General features: G+C 45.9%; 1 protein-coding gene across 5 annotated transcripts in view; it reads right to left on the bottom strand.

Moving 5' to 3' along the window:
- Positions 1-16,603: 16,603 nt before the first annotated feature.
- Positions 16,604-20,246, bottom strand: part of LOC139046702 (sulfotransferase ssu-1-like) — a 91,231-nt gene continuing 87,588 nt past the window's right edge. For all 5 annotated transcript variants that reach the window (XM_070521442.1, XM_070521445.1, XM_070521443.1 and 2 more), the window contains one exon: positions 16,604-17,952. In XM_070521442.1, coding sequence (XP_070377543.1) covers positions 17,239-17,952 — 714 coding nt within the window. In that variant the 3' untranslated portion in view covers positions 16,604-17,238. The remainder of the gene's footprint in view (positions 17,953-20,246) is intronic.

Genomic DNA, 20,246 nt, shown 5'->3' on the forward strand with positions numbered 1-20,246 from the left:
TGACAGGCGGAGGTGTTTCTCAAAAAGAAATTAGTCGCCGTATGGCTGCCGTGCACATTAAACAATGTATTTCATTAGCCACTGTGAAACGTTTGAGCAAACCGTTCAACGAAGAACGTGAAAGTTGCAAAGACGGTCCAAAACCGGGCCAAAGCCACCGTGCAATCCCTCCCCCCCCCCCACCTAACGCAATTGCAACGGTTGGTGAGCTGATTACACAAGACCGGAGGATAACCATCGATGAAATGGTAGAGCGTGTGAACATCAGTCATGGTTCGGTTCACACCATAATTCATAAATATCTTGGTTATTGGCACTTGTGTGCGCAATGGATGCTCAAGATTTTGAAGCACAGCCAGAAGACGGAGAGGTTCAGTGCTGTCTTGGCTCATATGACGCGGTATCATGCGGTATATGCGGTATATGATGCGGTATGTAGTGTCACCGGGGACGAATCATGGTGCCACTATTACGAGCCTGGAACACGACGGCAATGCTTAAAGTGGAATCATTCGAATTCACTGTCCCCAAAGAAAGCAAAGGCCCTTATTTCTGCCGGAAAGGTGTTCTTGACTTTTCATCAATCCCCAGGGGCCATTACAGCTTCGAATTTGCTAAACCTGAAGAGACTATCAATCGTTTCCGGTATTGTGAAACGCCGGATCTGCTACGTGTTGCAATCAGGAACAAACGGAGTAGAAAAATGGCGAATGGGGTCATCTTGCTCCATAACCATGGCCGTCCCCACGTCGTTGATGCGGTTAACACAAAACTGGCAAATTTCAAGTGGGAAACACTGCAACATCCACCATAGAGCCCAGAACTGTCGCCTTGTGACTTCCACCATTTGGTTTAATTGAATAAGCAGCTCAAGGGAACCAGATTCACGTCGGACGATTACGCAAAGGAGTACATTACAGGCTTTTTGAAACAGCAACCTAAGGAACTTTATGAGACGGGAATCATGCGACTCGTTAGTCAGTGGGGCAAATGTCTCAATGCTCATGGAGACTACTTTTACATAAAGTGCCCCGTTTGTCATACATTCTCATCGGCTCACATTGATTTAACTCACCCTCGTATATTTTGCAGAACTCCTCATTTTTGTATGTGCAGTCTGCTGCGACTGTCGGTGCAATTACACGGTTCAATTTCGGTGGAATTACTCAAACTACACGACCGGTGACAGCTCCTCCTGAGCAATACATTTGAACAAGGGAGAACGTCATTGAGCTTTTTCCCTGGCCGTTGCATATGTACAGATGTGTAAACAAGGTCCTTGAATGAAAAATTTTGATTAAAACATTTGTCCTCCACTTCTTAATTTCACGGCATTTACATTTGTCATATCAGCGGCATGCAATGCTTTGCTGGTTTCGAGCTAATATAGGTCTAAATTTTCTGTGATATTTTCTTTACTTATTAAATAGAAAAAAATGGAAGTATTGATATCAGTTATTTCGGGCATAATTTTTGGCTCACACGAGTATGTTCTGTTCATACAAAATACATAATTTACTTGTCTTGGCAGCGCATAGCGTTCAGAGAGAGAGAGAGGGCTCTTTACTAGAAAACAGAGAATTTTACCAACGCGTATATAACCGCGGGCATGCTACTCTGTATAGGGATGGGGATTGGGATTAAAATATTCCAGAGAAGAGTGCATAGCGTTCAAAAATTCGTTTGCAGCATCTTTGGCAATTGCAATGGAGTTATCTATAATGAATTTGCTCCCTCGACAAATTCTACGAGGAGGAGGCGGAGCATATCCCCAAATTTAAGTTCGCCCACCCCAAATTTCAAGTTGGCCCACCCAAAAATTAAGTTACTCCATCCTTAAATTTGAGTTGGCCCACGTCAATATTCCCTGACATTCGCGTCCGTTCCTGAGAATTGAGCATGCTCTCAGGAACGGAGGAAATTAGGAATAGGCAAGAATCAGATGTATGCGTTAAGAGACAAAGCCGTCAATATCATTACTAATATGGATAAGATAACTCATATGGCTGAGGAGTTCTATAAAGATTTATCTTGTACCAGTGGCACCCACGACGATAAGTGAAGAGGGAATAGTCTAGAGGAACTTGGCATCCCACAAATACCGCCAGAAGAAGTAAAGAAAGCCTTGGGAGCTAGGCAAAGGGGGAAAGCAGCTGGGGAGGATAAGATAACAGCAGATTTGTTGAAAGATGATGGGCAGATTATGATATAAAAACTGGCCACCGTGTATACGTAATGCCTCATGACCTCGAACGTACCGGAATCTTGGAAGAACGCCAACATAATCTTGATGCATAAGAAAGGGGACACAAAGACTTGAAAAATTATAGACCGATGAGCTTACTGTCCGTCGTCTATAAAGTATTTACTAAGGTAATAGCAAATACAATCAGGAACACCTTAGACATCTGTCAACTAAAGGACCAGGCAGGATTTCGTAAAGGCTACTCAACAAGATTTGAAATTCCCACTATAAATAAGGTGATGGAGAAATGTACAGAATATAACCAACCCTAATATATAGCTTTCATTGATTACGAGAACGCTTTTCATTGGGTCGAAACCTCAGCAGTCATGCAGGCATTACGGAATAAAGGTGTAGATGAGCCGTATGTAAAAATACTGAAAGATATCTATAGCGGCTCTACAGCCACCGTAGTCCTCCATAAGGAAAGCAACAAAGTTCCAATAAAGAAGGGCATCAGGCCGGGAGATACGACCTTTCCAATGCTATTCACAGCGTATTTACAGGAGGTATTCGGAGACCTGGATTGGGAAGAATTAGGGATAAGAGTTAGTGAAGAATACCTTAGTAACTTGCGATTAGCTGATGATATTGCCTTGCTTAGTAACTCAGGGGACCAATTGCAATGCATGCTCACTAACCTGGACGGGCAAGGTGGAAGGGTGGGTCTAAAAATTAATGTGCAGGAAACTAAAGTAATATTTAACAGTCTCGGGGGAAGATAACAGCAGTTTACGATAGGTTGCGAGGCACTGGAAGTAATAAGGAAATACATCTACTTAGGGCAGGTAAAAAATTAAAAATTAAATTATTGGGTTTTACGTGCCAAAACCACTTTCTGATTATGAGGCACGCCGTAGTGGGGGACTCCGGAAATTTCGACCACCTGGGGTTCTTTAACGTGCACCTAAATCTAAGTACACGGGTGTTTTCGCATTTCGCCCCCATCGAAATGCGGCCGCCGTGGCCGGGATTCGATCCCGCGACCTCGTGCTCAGCAGCCTAACACCATAGCCACTGAGCAACCACGGCGGGTTTAGGGCAGGTAGTGACCGCGGATACGGATTTATTTATTTATTTATTTATTTCATATACCTCACAGGCTCCAGAAGGAGTATTGCGTGAGGGGGGCGGTACAGATAACAAATGCGGAGCAAAAACATAGCTTTTGTTACATAAGTATGAGCAAAAAAAGAGAATGAAATAATAAACAAAGAACACAACGTAAACAAAGATAAAAAGCAGGAAAGGTAAACGAACAGGTGTTAGCTTTTCATTATACAGTAAAGCAAACAACCTTAGAACAAATGCTTACATAAATAAATAACAATGAAGTTAAAAGTAACAAAACTGAACAGATACTAGTTTTTAGCTAAGTACTAGCCAAATATGCAGTGATTTTTTGTCTGAAGGTTAATGGGTCATTAATGTCAGCGAGGTTATCTGGAAGACCATTCCACAGTGCAATCGCACGTGGCAAAGCTGAGCAGTTGAATGCGTTGGTGTGACCGAAGATGCGTTGGAAACTGAGATGATTATGCAGGCGTCTAGATGTGCGGGAGGGACGAACGAGTGGTAAAGTAGATGGGCGCGCATTATGCATGATTTTGTGCAGAAGACAAAGTAATGCTATATTCCTGCGCGATTCCAAAGATGAAAGCGACAACGACAGCTTGATGTTAGTTACGCTCGAAAATGGGCTATAATCTCTGGCAATGAAACGTGCAGCACGGTTTTGGATCGACTCGAGAAGATGGATTAGATATGCCTGATGAGGTGACCATATAGAAGCTGCGAATTCGAGCTGCGGTTGCACTAATGTTTGGTAGGCTATCTTTCTTGTGAGGGAAGGAGCGCTGCGAAGGTTACGTTTTAAATATCCGAGAGTGCGCGATGCTTTAGCCGTTATTTTCTCAATGTGGGATGACCATGAAAGGCTAGGTGTTAGAATAATTCCAAGGTACTTGTATGAAGACGTGCGAGCGACGATACTATTGTCAAGTGAGTAACTGAAAATGGAGTAGGACTTTTTGCGAGTAAATGTCATCAGTTTGCATTTGTTAGTGTTTAGGGTCATTTGCCAATCCATACACCAGTTAGTGACACATTGAAGGTCACGTTGAAGAGCAATATGATCAGCGGGGGAGCGGATTTGACGGTAGATAACGCAGTCATCTGCGAATAGTCGAACACTGGATGTAATGTTTAATGGCAAGTCATTGATGAAAATCAGGAAGAGTAAGGGTCCAAGGACACTTCCCTGAGGTACGCCTGATGTTACGTTACTGAAAGGGGAAGAGTACTGGTCTATGACAGTGGACTGCTTTCGAAAAGACAAAAAGTTTCTTATCCGAGAAATTGTTAGGTCGTCAAGGTTTAAGCATGAGAGTTTAGAAATGAGGCGACAGTGAGCCACGCGATCAAATGCTTTAGAGAAGTCGATGAATATTGAGTCAGTCTGAGCACTGTCGTCCATATTTTTAAAAAGATCCGTAGTGAATTCAATTAGTTGTGTCTCACATGAAAGGCCTTTTCTGAATCCATGCTGATGTTTAAAAAAGAAGTTATTACATTCTAAGTGATGAACGACATTAGTAAAAATGATGTGTTCGAGTAACTTGCAGGGAACGCTGGTTAGTGATATTGGACGGTAATTACTCACATCGCTCTTGTCACCTGACTTGAAAATGGGTATGATTTTGCCAACTTTCCAATCATTCGGCAGCTCCCCTGTTGACAGTGACTGCTGAAATATATGACTAAGGATTGTACTGGAAGGGACTACTGTATTCTTTAGGATTTTCGTGTTGATGCCATCAAATCCGGAACTACTCGATAATTTGAGATTATTAATCAAAGTATCGATTCCAGCGGCTGTTACGGTAATAGGAGTCATATATTGGTAATCAGAGTCTGCCATCTTTGGCATATTGGAAAGGTCTTCCTTTGTGAACGTGGAAAGAAAGTAGTTGTTAAATACAGATGCGCAGCGCTCTCGCGGTATGGGAAGACCAGTGCTATCCACGAGAGTGGGAGTGTCAGTGCTGTTTGAAGGAGATATCGTTTTCCAAAATTTTTTAGGATTATTTTTTATCATTGACTGAAGGTCATCGGAAAAGAATTTATGTTTTGCACGACGAAGGGAACTGCAGTAGGCTTTTTCGCAGGCTTTATGTTTATTCCACGAACCTAACGTGTTGACGCTTTTGGCTGCCCTGTATAAACGTTTCTTTTTGTTCTTTAACGCATTCAAAGTTTTATTAAACCATGGTTTGGGCTGTTGGTGCGAAATGAGATCTGAGGTATGTATTTATTTGCTAAACCTAGTAGTTCTTCTTTAAACAGGCACCAATTTTTGTTGACTGATCGTTGAGAAAATGTTGCGATAAATCTAGATGAAAAGCTTTGTAAATCTCGGTTAATGGCATTATAGTCTGGTCTTTTATAGTCAAATATTCGTTTTGCTGTTAGATTACGTGTACATGAAGGTGTGCGAACTGTAAATTCTAATAACGAGTGGTCACTGAACCCATCAGTGATGGAAATGGTGCTAACTCGATTAGGTGCTGTTGTTGGAACAAGGTCTAAGACGTTAGTAATGCGCGTTGGTTTGAGGACTAGTTGCTCAAAAGAAAAATCAAGGATGAGCTGGACAAAGTCATTAGATGCACGCGAATTGCCTCTCAAGTTAGGCCAATCTATGTCCGGGAAATTAAAATCGCCAAGAATGAATATATCAGCTTTAGGGAATTTAGAATGAACAGCAGTAAGGCTCTCACGCAAGTTAGAAACAAAGTTATCAGTGCTGTCAGAAGGCCTGTAACACACTCCGTAAAGTGACTTTGATAGTGTCGATGTTACACAAACCCACACTATCTCAATAGCGGAGGGTATCGGTACTATAAACGAAGTGATGTGCTTCTTTATTGCCAGTAAGACACCACCTCCCCTTCGATTATGTCTGTCTCGGCGATAAATGACATAATCCTCCGTATCAGGAAAAACTTCGCTGTCATTCACGCCGTCACAGAGCCAAGTTTCCGTTAGTGCCAAAATATCACAGTTACTATTTTCCAAGTACGATACAATTTCGGTGCGTTTAGAAATTATACTACGAATGTTAGTAAATGATAAAGCTAGGTACGAAGGCTCGGTGTGTGTATGTTGCGCAGCAGAGGGGTTGTCAGACGCGCATGTTATCGGGTTAAGTTCTAGCTATCGCGAAATTGGTACCACGGTATCGGACAGCGAGTCATACCTGTAAGTAGTGTTATCTACTCGCAGTTTGTCGAAGGTTAACTTCAACGGTACGCCCTTGGTTTTCGCGAAGGCAATGAGCTTGCGTCGGGCGTTGCGTGTTTGGAGCGAAAAATCTTCGCGAACAGCGAATTCCGTGCCTTTGAATTTGTAGCCATTTTCTATTATGCTTTGTTTATTTTTAAAAAACGTAAATTTAGCAATGATTGGCCTGTTCTTCTCTCTGTTGAACTGGCCAAGGCGGTGTGCGCGTTCTATTTTGGTGGGTTCTATGGTGATGCCAAGGTGTTCATGATGCCAAAGTTTATAACTTTAGATTCGGATGATGGCCATGATTCGTTTCGATCATCAGGGATGCCAAAGAAGAGTAAATTACACCGCCGAAGTCTGTTTTCGGCATCCTCGCAACGCATCTCTATTGTTTTAAGCTGCCTCGAGATAGCATGGCATTCTTCAGGAGACTCGGATGATGACCTATTGCCAAAACTTTTAATCGATTCGAGATCACCCTATCATGAGAATAAAATAATCAGAAGAACAAAAATGGGCTGGGGTACGTTTGGCAGGCAATTTCAGATCACGAACAGCAGTTTTACCATTATCCCTCAAGAAAAAAGTGTACAACAGCTGTGTCTTACCAGTACTCACCTACGGGGTAGAAATCTGTGGGCTTACGGAAAGGGTTCTACTTAAATTGAGGACGACGCAACGAGTCATCGAAAGAAAAATGATGGGCGTAACATTAAGGGGGTATAAGAAGATAGCAGATTGGGTGAGGGAACAAACGCGAGTAATGATATCTTAGTGGAAATCAAGAAAAAGAAATGAGCATGGGCAGGGCATGTAATGCATAGGGAAGACAACCGATGGTGATTAAGCATTTCGGGCTGGATTTCAGGGGAAGGGAAGCGTAGCAGGGGGCGGCAGAAAGTTAGGTCGGCGGATGAGAATAAGAAGTTTGCAGGTACAGCATGACCACAATTAGCACATGACCAGGGTAGTTGGAGGAGTATGGGACAGGCCTTTGCCCTGCAGTCGGCGTAGCCATGCTGGTGATGATTACGTTAAGATATCAGTTGACCCACCCAAATTTATTTGGCCTGCTCCCATATTTCAATTTGGCCCATCCACAAATTTTTGTTGCCCGCCTGAAATTTGAGTTGGCACACCCTCAAATTTCATTTTGCCCACGTCCACATTTTAGTTGGTCCACCTGAATATTTCTCGTTGGGCCTCCCCCAAGTGCTCCAAATGGCAGATGCAAATAAACATACAAAAGTCCGCGATCATGACTGTTACCAGGAAAACGGTATCGTCAATCTTTATTTATGCAATAAAAGGCACTCCACTTAACAAAGTTGAAGAACACAAATATTTAAGTGTTACATTAACCTCGGAGCTCAAACGGGACCAACATATCAGTAATATAATCTCAAAGGCGCTGCGCAAACTAGTTTTCTTAAAAAGAAGCCTGGCGCTCGCAACCAATACAACGAAGCTGCTAGCCTACACATCATTTTTAAGGCCTGTTGTCGAATACGCTAACACAGTCTGGTTTCCGCATACACTGACTAACATAAGTAAGCTAGAATCAATACAAACGAAAGCTGTGAGGATCATTCATAACAAATATAGACGTACACACTCGCCAACACATCTTTTAACCCAGTCCGGTTTGCGAACGCTATCCACAAGAGCGAAACACTCTCGCTTAAAATTGTTGTTTCAACTACCAAAATATAACTGTAGGTAGATACCTCATACTAAATTTCATTCTCCAAGGCTCGACCTACACGTAACAAGCATGCGCACACATTGACAGAATACGCATGTAAAAATGACACATTTAAGTATTCTTTCTTCCCGCTCGCAATAGCAGAATGGAACCAACTTGATCCTTCTATCACCAACATTGAATCATTATCCGAATTTATCTTGCAAATAGAAAAAAAAGTGTGTGAATGACAGTGCCTATTATGCATGCAGGGACACCGGCGCATATTGCTTCATTCGTTAGGAAATTTTAATACACACTCTAATTTTCGACAGCTTATTCGTTTGCCAAAATGATTCCCAAACACTCGTAGTTTTTTTTAGTTAGTTCTGCTTTATTACTTGCCCTTAGTATTATCTGTGCTATTGTTAGAAAGCATCTTGCTCTTTTCCATTTCTTTTTTTTATTATTTACTGTTCCGTTTTATCTTAACATGGTTTACTTGTATAGTACTATGTATAAATTGCACTGCTTATGTCGTTTTTTACTTTTTGTATAATCTATACTTTGATTTCCTTGCATTGTACGGCTGAATTATTGCACCGCCCAACTGCCACGCTCTCGAAGGAGAGCAGCAGTATTGAAAATAAATAAATATGTAACTCTTCGTTCAGGAAACTTTGGTTCTCTGAGATAAGCTAAAATATGCACCTCCTGGAACTAGGTTAACGACTTAGACATATCTAAGTCGACCTAAACTCGAATAGGCCAGCATTCTCTGGGATCCCCACACAAAAGCGAACATCGATGCTCTTGAAATGACACAGCGTAAAGGTGTCAGGTTCATTTATTCTAAACATCGTACAAGTGACTCTCCCGCTAGTCTGATGACGCAGCATAACATTGACTCTATAGTTACGAAGAAAAATACAGACTAAAATTTCTCTTTAGAATCTCTCCTCTGTAAACCCAAATCCTTATTTAACACAACTAACAGCACGTCAAACACGACATCACGACGTCAAACAGCTTATATCACCTGAACTAGCCTTTTCAAACATTCTTTCTTTCCACGCACCATAACCGATTGGAAAAACCTACCTTTTTCACAGTTATATTGCTACGGCACAATATGTGCGATCACGAAAGGCCAGCAGTGTGAAGACGACGACGATTAGATGCTAGCGCGGGCTGTTGCCTCTTGACCTAGCGCAGCGTATTTTCCTTGTAAATATATTTGTACATAGCTTTTCGTCTGCGTCATCCTACGTAACATATCTGGTGGAGGTGGACGTTCCCTGTACCTCGTCACGGAGCTTCGCAGTGGACGGTACGTCGAGCCTTCCTTCATGGCTCCCGGCGACGACAACCCTACTCCGCCGGCTCCGACACCTGCTACCCCTTCGACGACCTATATCACTCTCCCCGCTACCCGTGATCCTGGCGTATTCTCCGGCCACGATGGGGAAGACGTCGATGACTGGATCAGCCTCTACGAACACGTCAGCCGTAATAACCGGTGGGACCCTACTATTATGCTCGCCAACGTAGTCTTTTACCTCGGTGGCACACCTCGAGTTTGGTATCGCACGCACGAAGATGAGCTCACCAGTTGGGATTCACTTAAGACACAGCTTCGAGACTTGTTCGGCAACCCCTACGGTCAAAAACTTGCCGCGCAGAAGGCGCTTTCCGGCCGTGTGCAGACGTCAACAGAGCCCTATTTCACGTACATTCAGGACGTCTTGGCTCTGTGCCGCAAAGTTGACACCCACATGACTGAGTCAGACAAGGTTTCCCACATCCTCAAAGGCATTGCCGATGACGCCTTCAACTTGCTCGTTTGCAACAACGTAGCCACGGTGGATGCTGTTATAAAAGAGTGCCGCCGCCTGGAACTCGCCAAAAGCCGACGTATTGACCAGCAGTTTGCCCGTCTGCCCAACACCCCAGCGACATCTTCCTGTGCCGACGCTCCTCGTCCCAACAACACTGCCGATGTTACCAGGATCGTCCGGCGTGAGATCGAGGCCGCCTATCCGGCTGCCTTCGACTCCAGTCCCACCAACACATCTGCAGTCACGGTCTCACTGATCCAGGCAGTTGTCCGCCAGGAGTTTGAAAACATGGGTCTTCACACCATCTGCTCGGCCCATCGCCCTGATACCCGCCCGGCCCATCGCCCTGATACTCGCCCGGCTTCTTCGATTTCGCCCCGTCCCGCATCTTCTTACCCACCACTTTTCCGCAACCCATCTGAGTGCCGCAATGCTGACGACAAGCCTATTTGTTTCCACTGCCATCGAATCGGACACATTTCTCGGCACTGTCGTAGTCGCTGGAGTTCCCAGATCCGGTCTACTTATACTGCCTACTCTCACCCCTCAGGTGGCCCTTCTCGTCCCTATGCCGCACGTTCCGATAATGCCGCTACTGATTCTCCTGCAACGAACCGCCCCTATTCTCGTTCGCCTTCGCCCCAACGACGACAATCTCGCTCTCCCCAGCCCCGTCGCTCCTACTCGCCGACTCCCTTCGGACGCCGCTCCCAGCCGGAAAACTAGACGATGCAGCGCCTCGAGGTGACGCTGCATTGCTCCCTACGCCCCCAAATCCTCTACTGACTTTGCCCACTCATCTGAACCTTCTTGACGTGCACGTCGACGGTGTTTCCGTGCCTGCTCTCATAGACACTGGGGCGCATTTGTCCGTAATGAGCGCTGACCTTCGTAACCGGCTCAAGAAAATTATCACGCCCGCCACGACGCCTGTTGTCCGTGTCGCCGATGGCGGAACAGCCCCCGTAATTGGTATGTGTACCGCCCGCGTCTCCTTCGCCGATCGCTCAAGAATCGTGCTATTCACAGTCATCGCCCACTGTCCCCACGACATCATCCTCGGCTTAGACTTCCTCTCCGCACATTCTGCTCTCATCGATTGTTCCGCCAGTACTCTCCGCCTTGACCTGCCTGTTCTGGATCCTACTGAACCACACCCCAGTCGCCTCAGTTCCGCCGACTTCGTTCGCTTGCCACCTTCGGCACTGACCTACGTTGACCTAGTGTCATCCCCACCAGTCCCCGACGGTCACTACATCGCGGCTCCTATGCAAGACGTCCTCCTTACACACGGGATCACAGCACCCCATACAGTTTTATCTATTACGGCGAATTGCGTCTGCCTGCCAGTAGTCAACTTTGGCTTGACGACACAAGTGCTGCTACGTGGGATGTCTTTGGCCCAGCTTTGTTCGTTCGAGGATCACTCAGTAGCATCCATTGCAGTAGACGACACTTCATCCGATACTTCTCTACCATCGCAGTCGACAAATTGTTCCATCGCTGACTTACGGAAAATGATTGCGCCCGACTTGCCCTCCGAGCACGCTCGTGAACTCTACCGCGGTCTGTTTTCCTACCACGACATTTTTTACTTTAACGATCGTCCTTTAGCCCAAACTACAGCTGTCAAACACCGCATTAATACCGGCGATGCCCCTCCTATTCATCGCCGCCCGTATCGAGTGTCACCAGCTGAGCGTCAAGTTATTCACGCAGAAGTTCGCAAAATGCTTGCCAAGAACATTATTGAACCGTCATGTAGTCCTTGGGCGTCACCGGTTGTGCTGGTAAAAAAGAAGGATGGCTCATGGCGCTTTTGCGTGGATTATCGGCACCTTAACAGGGTTACCAAAAAGGACGTGTACCCCCTACCTCGGATTGATGACGCCCTTGACTGCCTCTACGGTGCTCGCTATTTCTCCTCTATTGACCTTCGCTCCGGCTATTGGCAGATTGCCGTGGACGATCTCGACCGCGAGAAGACTGCCTTTGTGACACCCGACGGTCTTTATCAATTCAAGGTGATGCCGTTCGGCCTATGTAACTCTCCTGCCACTTTTGAACGCATGATGGACTCCCTTCTTCACGGTTTCAAATGGTCCACGTGCTTGTGCTACTTGGACGACGTTATCGTATTCTCCCCAACGTTCGCTACGCACCTCGAGCGCCTCTCAGCAGTCCTGGACGTTTTTCGGCGAGCCGGTCTGCAACTCAACGCATCGAAGTGCCAATTCGGCCGTCGCCAGATTACCGTCCTTGGACATCTCGTTGGCGCGAACGGAGTGCAACCGGACCCAGGCAAGATCCATGCTGTTACGCACTTCCCTGTTCCGACGTGTGTCAAGGATGTGCGCAGCTTCTTCGGCCTTTGTTCGTACTTCCGCCGTTTCGTGAGGAATTTCGCCGCCATAGCACGACCACTAACCGACCTTTTGAAAAAACACTCTCCTTTCCAGTGGGGCGATAACGAGGCCCCTGCATTCTCTCATCTAATCGACATTCTCACAACGCCTCCCGTTCTGGCCCATTTCGATCCTTCTGCGCCTACCGAAGTCCGTACTGATGCCAGCGGTCACGGAATTGGAGCAGTACTAGCACAACGCCAGCGTGGCCACGACCGTGTTATCGCTTACGCCAGCAGGCTCCTCTCACCCGCGGAGCGCAGCTATTCCATCACTGAGCGTGAGTGTCTGGCCCTAGTTTGGGCGGTTGCGAAATTCCGCCCATACTTATATGGCCGATCCTTTTCCGTTGTCACAGACCATCACGCGCTTTGTTGGTTATGCTCATTGAAAGACCCTTCAGGAAGACTTGGTCGCTGGGCCTTACGCCTCCAAGAATATTCGTTCTCTGTCACCTACAAATCTGGCCGACTACACACGGACGCTGACTGCCTGTCTCGCTACCCGGTAGACGAGCCTGACGACGCCGACAGTAGTACCGCCGACGGCATTTTCTCTGTGTCTGCCTTCGCTAACATCGCCGATGAGCAGTACCGAGACCTATCGCTGCGAGTACTCATCGAGCGTCTGCGCTCTACACCTACCGACGCATCCGTTCGCCGATATGTCCTCCAGGGCGGCATTCTGTACCGAAGGAGCTTCCTCCCTGATGGCCCTGATCTTCTTCTTGTCGTGCCAAAACATCTACGACAGGCTGTGCTCTTTGAGATGCATGACGCACCCACTGCAGGACATCTTGGGGTAACCCGCACGTACGACCGCGTCCGCCGCCGCTTCTATTAGCCTGGTCTCGCTCGCTCCGTTCCACGCTATGTTGCTGCCTGTGATCCCTGCCAGCGTCGGCAGACACCTCAGGTGCTACCTACCGGTCATCTCCAGCCGATCACCGTCCCTGTGGAACCGTTCTTTCGTGTTGGATTAGACCTGCTCGGTCCCTTTCCCACGTCATCCTCTGGGAACAAATGGGTAGCCGTCGCGACTGATTACGCCACCCGATACGCTATCACTCGGGCTCTCCCTACCAGCTGCGCCACTGACGTCGCGGACTTTCTCTTGCGTGACATTATCTTGCTTCATGGCGCCCCGCGACAGCTGCTTACTGACCGTGGTCGAAACTTCCTCTCGAAAGTTATCGCTGACATTGTGCGTTCCTGCTCCATTCAACACAAACTGACTACTTCATACCATCCTCAAACCAATGGCTTGACAGAGCGGTTAAACCGTACTCTTACCGATATGCTGGCGAAGTACGTTTCCAAGGGCCACCACGACTGGGACAATGCCCTTCCTTACGTAACATTTGCGTACAATTCTTCCGGGCACGACACCGCCGGATTTTCTCCCTTTTATCTCCTGTACGGTCGCGAACCTACCTTACCCCTAGACACGGCACTTCCTCCTGCTGCGGTCTCAACAAGCGAGTATGCGCGCGACGCCATCGCCCTCGCCGACCATGCACGCCAGCTTGCCCGTGCTCGACTTACGGCCTCACAGACCACTCAGCAGTGTCAGTACAACGCCCGCCATCGTGACGTACAGTTTTCACCTGGTGCGCTCGTGCTCCTGTGGTCGCCCTCTCGTCACGTCGGACTTTCAGAGAAACTTCTTTCGCGATACACAGGGCCCTACCGCGTGCTGCGCCAGGTGACGCCTGTGACTTACGAAATTGCTCCTGTGGGCTCACCCTCGTGCTCTCCTGTGGCATCTAGTGATGTCGTACACGTCAGTAGGCTCAAGGCCTACTACACTGCTTCCGAGTCCGATCTTTAGTCGCTCCGGGACGGCGCTTTTGCAGCCGGGGGTAGTGCTACGGCACAATATGTGCGATCACGAAAGGCCAGCAGTGTGAAGACGACGACGACGATTAGATGCTAGCGCGGGCTGTTGCCTCTTGGCCTAGCGCAGCGTATTTTCCTTGTAAATATATTTGTACATAGCTTTTCGTCTGCGTCATCCTACGTAACAATATAATGCTATTTTTTTAGAAAATAGAAGTCTTTAACATCACTAACATTATTGTAATACAAATTTATATCGACACTTATCTGTTTAATTGTGTTCTGTTATCTTGTGTCTCGTTGGCGTGCAGTAACGGCCTCGTGTAATATTTTTTTGTGTATCTCCGTGCGTGAAATTATTTTGACAATTAGGTTGTGTTTCGAGCGCGTAATAAAACTTTATCATTGTGGGCTACGCTTCATTGCCCTGCACGTGATGTTGCTATTTGCTAATGTTTGTACGGTTCGTGCTTTTTTTTATTTTTCCGCTTTTACAATTACTACTCCTCTTTGTTGTTAGGTATACGATCGTGTTGTATGCTAATATTCGTATGCGTTGCTTGGATTCATCTTTATGTATTTTTGCCACTCCTGCTTGGGTCCTCTTTCGGGCCTGCAGTATTGTGTAAAAAAATAAGTGTTTTCATCTGCTGGTATTGGCATCCCCCCCCCATTCCAATATGCCATTTCTTTTGATAGTGCAGCTGTTTCGTCTCTGTACATATTTTTTGTTCTTGATTTCTTGTGCTATATAAGTCATTTTCCAACGTTCTCTACGCCGTCTGTCTGTCTTTTCTTTTTTGTATATTTCTCTTATTGTTCGCTATCTGCGAGGTGCTGCCACTTGTTCCCGTTGAGGCTTTGGTAGGCCTGATTTTTATTGCATTTCCAACAGCCACGAATAAACTATCTGTCTGTCTGTCTGTCTGCTTGTTCGTCCGTCCGTCCGTCCTTCCGTCGATCCGTGCGTCCATCCGTCCATCCGTCCATCCATCTACAGTTATTCTAAAGAAACAAATCGCTGCATACCTTCCCGAGTAGTTCTTGTGGTGTCCTTCAACAGGTTTGCTGGACATCCACTGTTTCGGGGTCGCGATGGCGAGTCAATTTTTTCACTATAAGTTAATGTACAATAGCAAAAGTGCGCGATGTGCATCATGTTTTTATTGGTGCGTTAACAGTAATCAGCGGCAGGCTTGCTGATGTCCTTCGGACGCGTCTCAGCGACCTTTATTCCTTTATTTCGTGTCATTTACACAAAACTGCGACAACTCACAGCCATAGGTTTCATTATTCCTTATAAACAAATATAAAACCTTGACAGGATTACGTTACAGACACATCAGAAGTGCGGTGAACGTGCACGAAACGTAAAGATGCACTGTTGCTGAGGAATAAGCCACAATTTAGTACCAGATGCAAAAAAAATAACGAGATACAAACTACTAAAAAGCGATGCGTTATCTGCACTTCCGAATTTCGTTCGGGAACGTAGCTATCTGCACACTCAACAGAGAAATGAAAGAAGGAAAAAGTAATCTCCAGGGTCACATACGCATGGATAAAAGGAGCAGCTAACGCAGCTTTACATTAGACACGAAACAGAGATTTATGACCTCGACATATAGCGTTATTTTGGACAAGGGGCTATACCTCCTGATACAATTGTATGAAGTATTTATTACTCGGAAGCACCTGCACTCGTTTAGTACTGGTAACACTGAAGTACCAACGCAACCACCGCACTTTCCAGTTCGAGCCAGGCAAATCCGGAGAGAACCAGCGCGTTAACAACATATACCAGTGCATCTAAGCATAATAGCAGCGAAACTAGCGCCTCGGCCAGTGTGACCCTGCTTTTTTGCAGTTACCTCACCGATGTCCCTGTGACTACCAACGAGCGCCAACGTTACCTCTGCGATCCAATGTAAAAAATGCGCTGGTTTTACATGGAAGGTACTGGAAGGTGCTGGTTTTTGCAGTAGGACTTAGATGACAGTTCTCCTCAGTGGGCCTAGAAAAACTCAAAAGCACATAGAAAATGCTCCTGTGCTATCTCGAGATGATTTCCGCCAAGTCGCCAAGGTGGGAAACGAGTCTCAGGGAAATAATTTTCACAAAGGAGCAGTTACGATTTCACCGTGCAATTGAGATCGTAAAGAAGTCCGGCGTTAGAAATGTTTCTGTTTGTTCGCACCCAATCATATGAGTGCTCTGAATCATTGTACAAAATTCCATTAGGTAGAAAGAAATAATATGTGTCGATCGAGGCTGCCAGCAACTTCTTTCAATGCAAGGACAATAAATCGATGCTATCGTTTTTATTAGACAGTCATGAAGAAAGTCAACACGACACGTCGTCTTCCGTAAGAATAACTACTTGCTAGTAGTGAGGACTAAGCTCGGGATGCTATGGTTTTGTTTAAAGACGCAAGAGGCTTTGTTTCCAAAATTAATGCAATCAAAAGTTCATGCTTATGCAATCGCGTGCGGTTTGTTCTCCGGAAGCCTCTACATCACGGGGACCTCTATTTCAACATAAAGGGAAAAAGGGAAAACAGCGCCAGTCATGACAATGTCCTCATTAAAACATGCTGCGAGTGCTATTCAAGTTGGATTGTACCTTCGATCTAGTATTTCTTGCGATGATGCTCACTTTCTTTAACTGCAAATATACCATTCCCTGGTAAAAAGCGTATTCAATGAAAGCAGAAAAAATAGCTTCCGTTCAATCTTTCATCGCATTTTCTTTATTAATACTGCTTCTGTTTTCTTGTGCTCATGTTTCTTAATACATGGCTGTTAAATAATGACTCAACATTTATTTCGGCGGCGTGTAATCTTGAATGATAATAGTACGTTCTAGTAAATTTTCCACAAGGAACTCTTCTCCTATAAATTGCATAAGCGGCCCACACCAACGCCAGGTATTCAGAAGACATTACTCAATGCTCGTCCACAACGTCATGATGTGGTTGCTGCCTCCAGCCGCAATCTTTAGGCGCTCTTCGAGCTTCTTGATCATGTCAGGTGTAAACATGTCTTCTCGGCTTAGCCGCGTTTTGCCTTCATCACACTTCATGCCGAACAGCTGTCCGAAGGTCACTGAGGCTTTCTGCAGTTGCTTCACCCAGTCTGGTTTGCCTTCATCAGGCAAGGCGGCTGCCTCCTTCATCTTCAGCTTCGTGTGCTCCTCCACGCACTCCCAAACACCCTCGTATTGAGTCTCGGCGCAGATCTTCCTCAAGAACTTTCCGTTTCGCCTCAGCCACTCACCATACTGGCCTTCCTCGTCCAAGAAGTCAGCAATCCTCAAAACTGTTGTCATGTTATCATATTTCAAATCTTCATACGTGAGAAATAGGACGTTGTCGTCGAACCTTCGTTTGTACCAGGACACAAGGTCGGTGAGGTAATCACCACAGAAGGCTCGGCCCTCGACGAACTGATCAAAAAACGAGGGGAACGCCTTGAGTGCCTCGTCCACGCTCTTCCCTTGGGCGCTCGAAATCTGTTCAAAGAATTGCGCGCAGCAGTCGTACGGGTTTCTCGCGACGTAGATGTACTTTGCGCAGTCTGCTTGAGGAACAAGGTGGAAAGGAAGGTGGGTGCGTATGCTTCCGGGTCTCGGCATGGCCTGGACAGCATCAGAGCCCTGCGACAGAGTTGGAATATAAGAATGCCGTAGATTACTAAGCGTAAAACACTATTAGAAGCAAATACACATTAAAACTGGTAGTGTCCAGTAGAGCGGCTGACGTACTGAACACAATCCTAATTGAATGGCAGGGAGGCGGAGAGGTAACTTGAATAATGGTACAGTTGTGCAGACGGCGCTCAACTCTTATTACACCAGCAAGAAATCCAAATCAAGAAACGGGCTGACAGATGGAATAGCACACTGTGGTATGCAGGTTATAGACAGGGATAAGGTGCCTCAGACAGGCTGGACAACGTTTGCATAGGAGTACTTATCTTCGTCAAAGCTGAAGATAAGTCCTCCTATCGAAACGTTCGCCAGCCTTTCTGAGGCACCTCATCCTGTTTATAACCTTTATACCACAGTATACCAGTAAGAACCTCTTCATCGCAGCAGGGAGGGGGGGGGGGTACACATTTGTTGTGGGGCTAAAGAACATGCACATCAACAAGGGTAGGAATGGTGGCTTGTCGGTGAATAGTCAGGAACACTTTTTACGCATCATGAAACGTAATACGGACGCAAGAAGATACTTAAAGAAGCAAAAGAACAGCGCTACCAGCAATAACGATGTTTATTATGGAGACAAGACCGCATATACACTACAGGCACCGTAGCTGGCATACATCACGTCGAAGCACTAGGAAACATGCGCGATTAAAGTCAACTATCGAATCATATTTGTGACCAGGGTTAACCTACCAAAACCAATTGTCAGCACTGACGCAGAAAAACTAACTTCATCGGAGACAACGCTATCGACGGCTTCTAATGCCCAAGTCACCAAGCGTGTCTACACGCTCTGCCTCAATAATTATTCAGGTGAAATCTTCTTTATATACACCAACAATGACGCCTTTATCAAGGAAAGGTTGGCAACGACATGCTTGTGTATACAGGTCGGTAAGCTTATCACGCGGCAACATTTTGGTTTGTTATTAAGCTCTCTCAACCACTCATTTATGAAACTACTGCTTTACTCGACGAATTGTTTCCCCGGGGAGAGTGGCATACTATAAATTACAAATGCCTTGCAATCTATGAACTACTTTTCATTCGGTTTTGCGCACTGAACTTTGTTTGTCATAGGAAGATTTCTCTTCACATCGGGTCTTTTAGGCTTACTAAGTACCAAAAAACCACCCTAATGTTATCGTGGAGTGCCACCTCCTTGAGATTTTGTGAAAGTTGGTGAGTATAGCGAATCACGGCTGTGATTCTCGTTCCTGTACTTGCACCGTAGTGAGTGTCAGATTCGCCTGAACTTCAGCGATTCCATTTCAGCTGCTTCTCTGCTACAGGTACTAAAGCATGGTCTGGATAGCCAGCTTCATTCAAGCGTGAAGTCTGATTCTGGAAGCTGTACTTTATTAGATGAGGGCAAGATTTCCTTAATTAGTTGCTGCGGCACATTGTCACAATGCCTTTCTTGGTTAGTTTTGGGTGGTTAAAGCGAAAAGGGAATATTCATATTTTAGCCCTGGATCTTGGCACCAGCGTAACTGGATGTCGTAGCTAACGAGTTTCAAGCCCGCAGGTCTAACGGTTCCTTCAATCGGCCATTCAAGTGCGACTTCAAGAGTATTAAGACAATCGCGGAACACACTAAACACTTGCTTGATTTTGATTTGAAAGCTTTCCCATGAGCAGCCAATAAAAATCTGGCACTCACCTAATAAAGCATAGCTTCACGAATCAGACTTCATGCATAAGGATGGTCTATCTAGACCTTTTGAGACCAGAAGCTACTCAAAATAATTCGCGGCAGTTCAGGCCAGCCTGACACTCAAGACCGGCAATGTGCACGAACGAGAAGCAAAGCCGTAATTTCCTGTATTATCTAACTTTCACATTATCTCAAGAAGCTGGCACTCCGCGATATCGTTCGGATGCTTTTTCCAGTAGCCGAGAACTTTGGAAGGATCTGTGCGAAGAGGAATCCTTCAAGGACAGAAAAAATTGAGTGCTCAAAACGCATAAAAACAAGTTCGTAGATTGCAAGTTTTTGCGATTTATCGTATTCCCCTCTCCTCTGGGAAACAATTCATTAGCCAAACCAGTAGGTTCATACATCCGCGGTTGAGAGAGCACAAGAAGAAAACAGAAAACAAAAAAGCTGCTGCCTGACGGGTTTCCCGCGCTCCATACCCAAGCATCTCGTTGCCGACCTTTGCTTGATAAAACCATCCTTGTTGGTGGGTATAAAGATTTCATCCTCATAATACTTGAGGCAGAGCATATAGACGCAC

Source organism: Dermacentor albipictus, chromosome 7 (genome assembly GCF_038994185.2).
Source record: "Dermacentor albipictus isolate Rhodes 1998 colony chromosome 7, USDA_Dalb.pri_finalv2, whole genome shotgun sequence".
Taxonomy (NCBI): Eukaryota; Metazoa; Arthropoda; class Arachnida; order Ixodida; family Ixodidae; genus Dermacentor; species Dermacentor albipictus.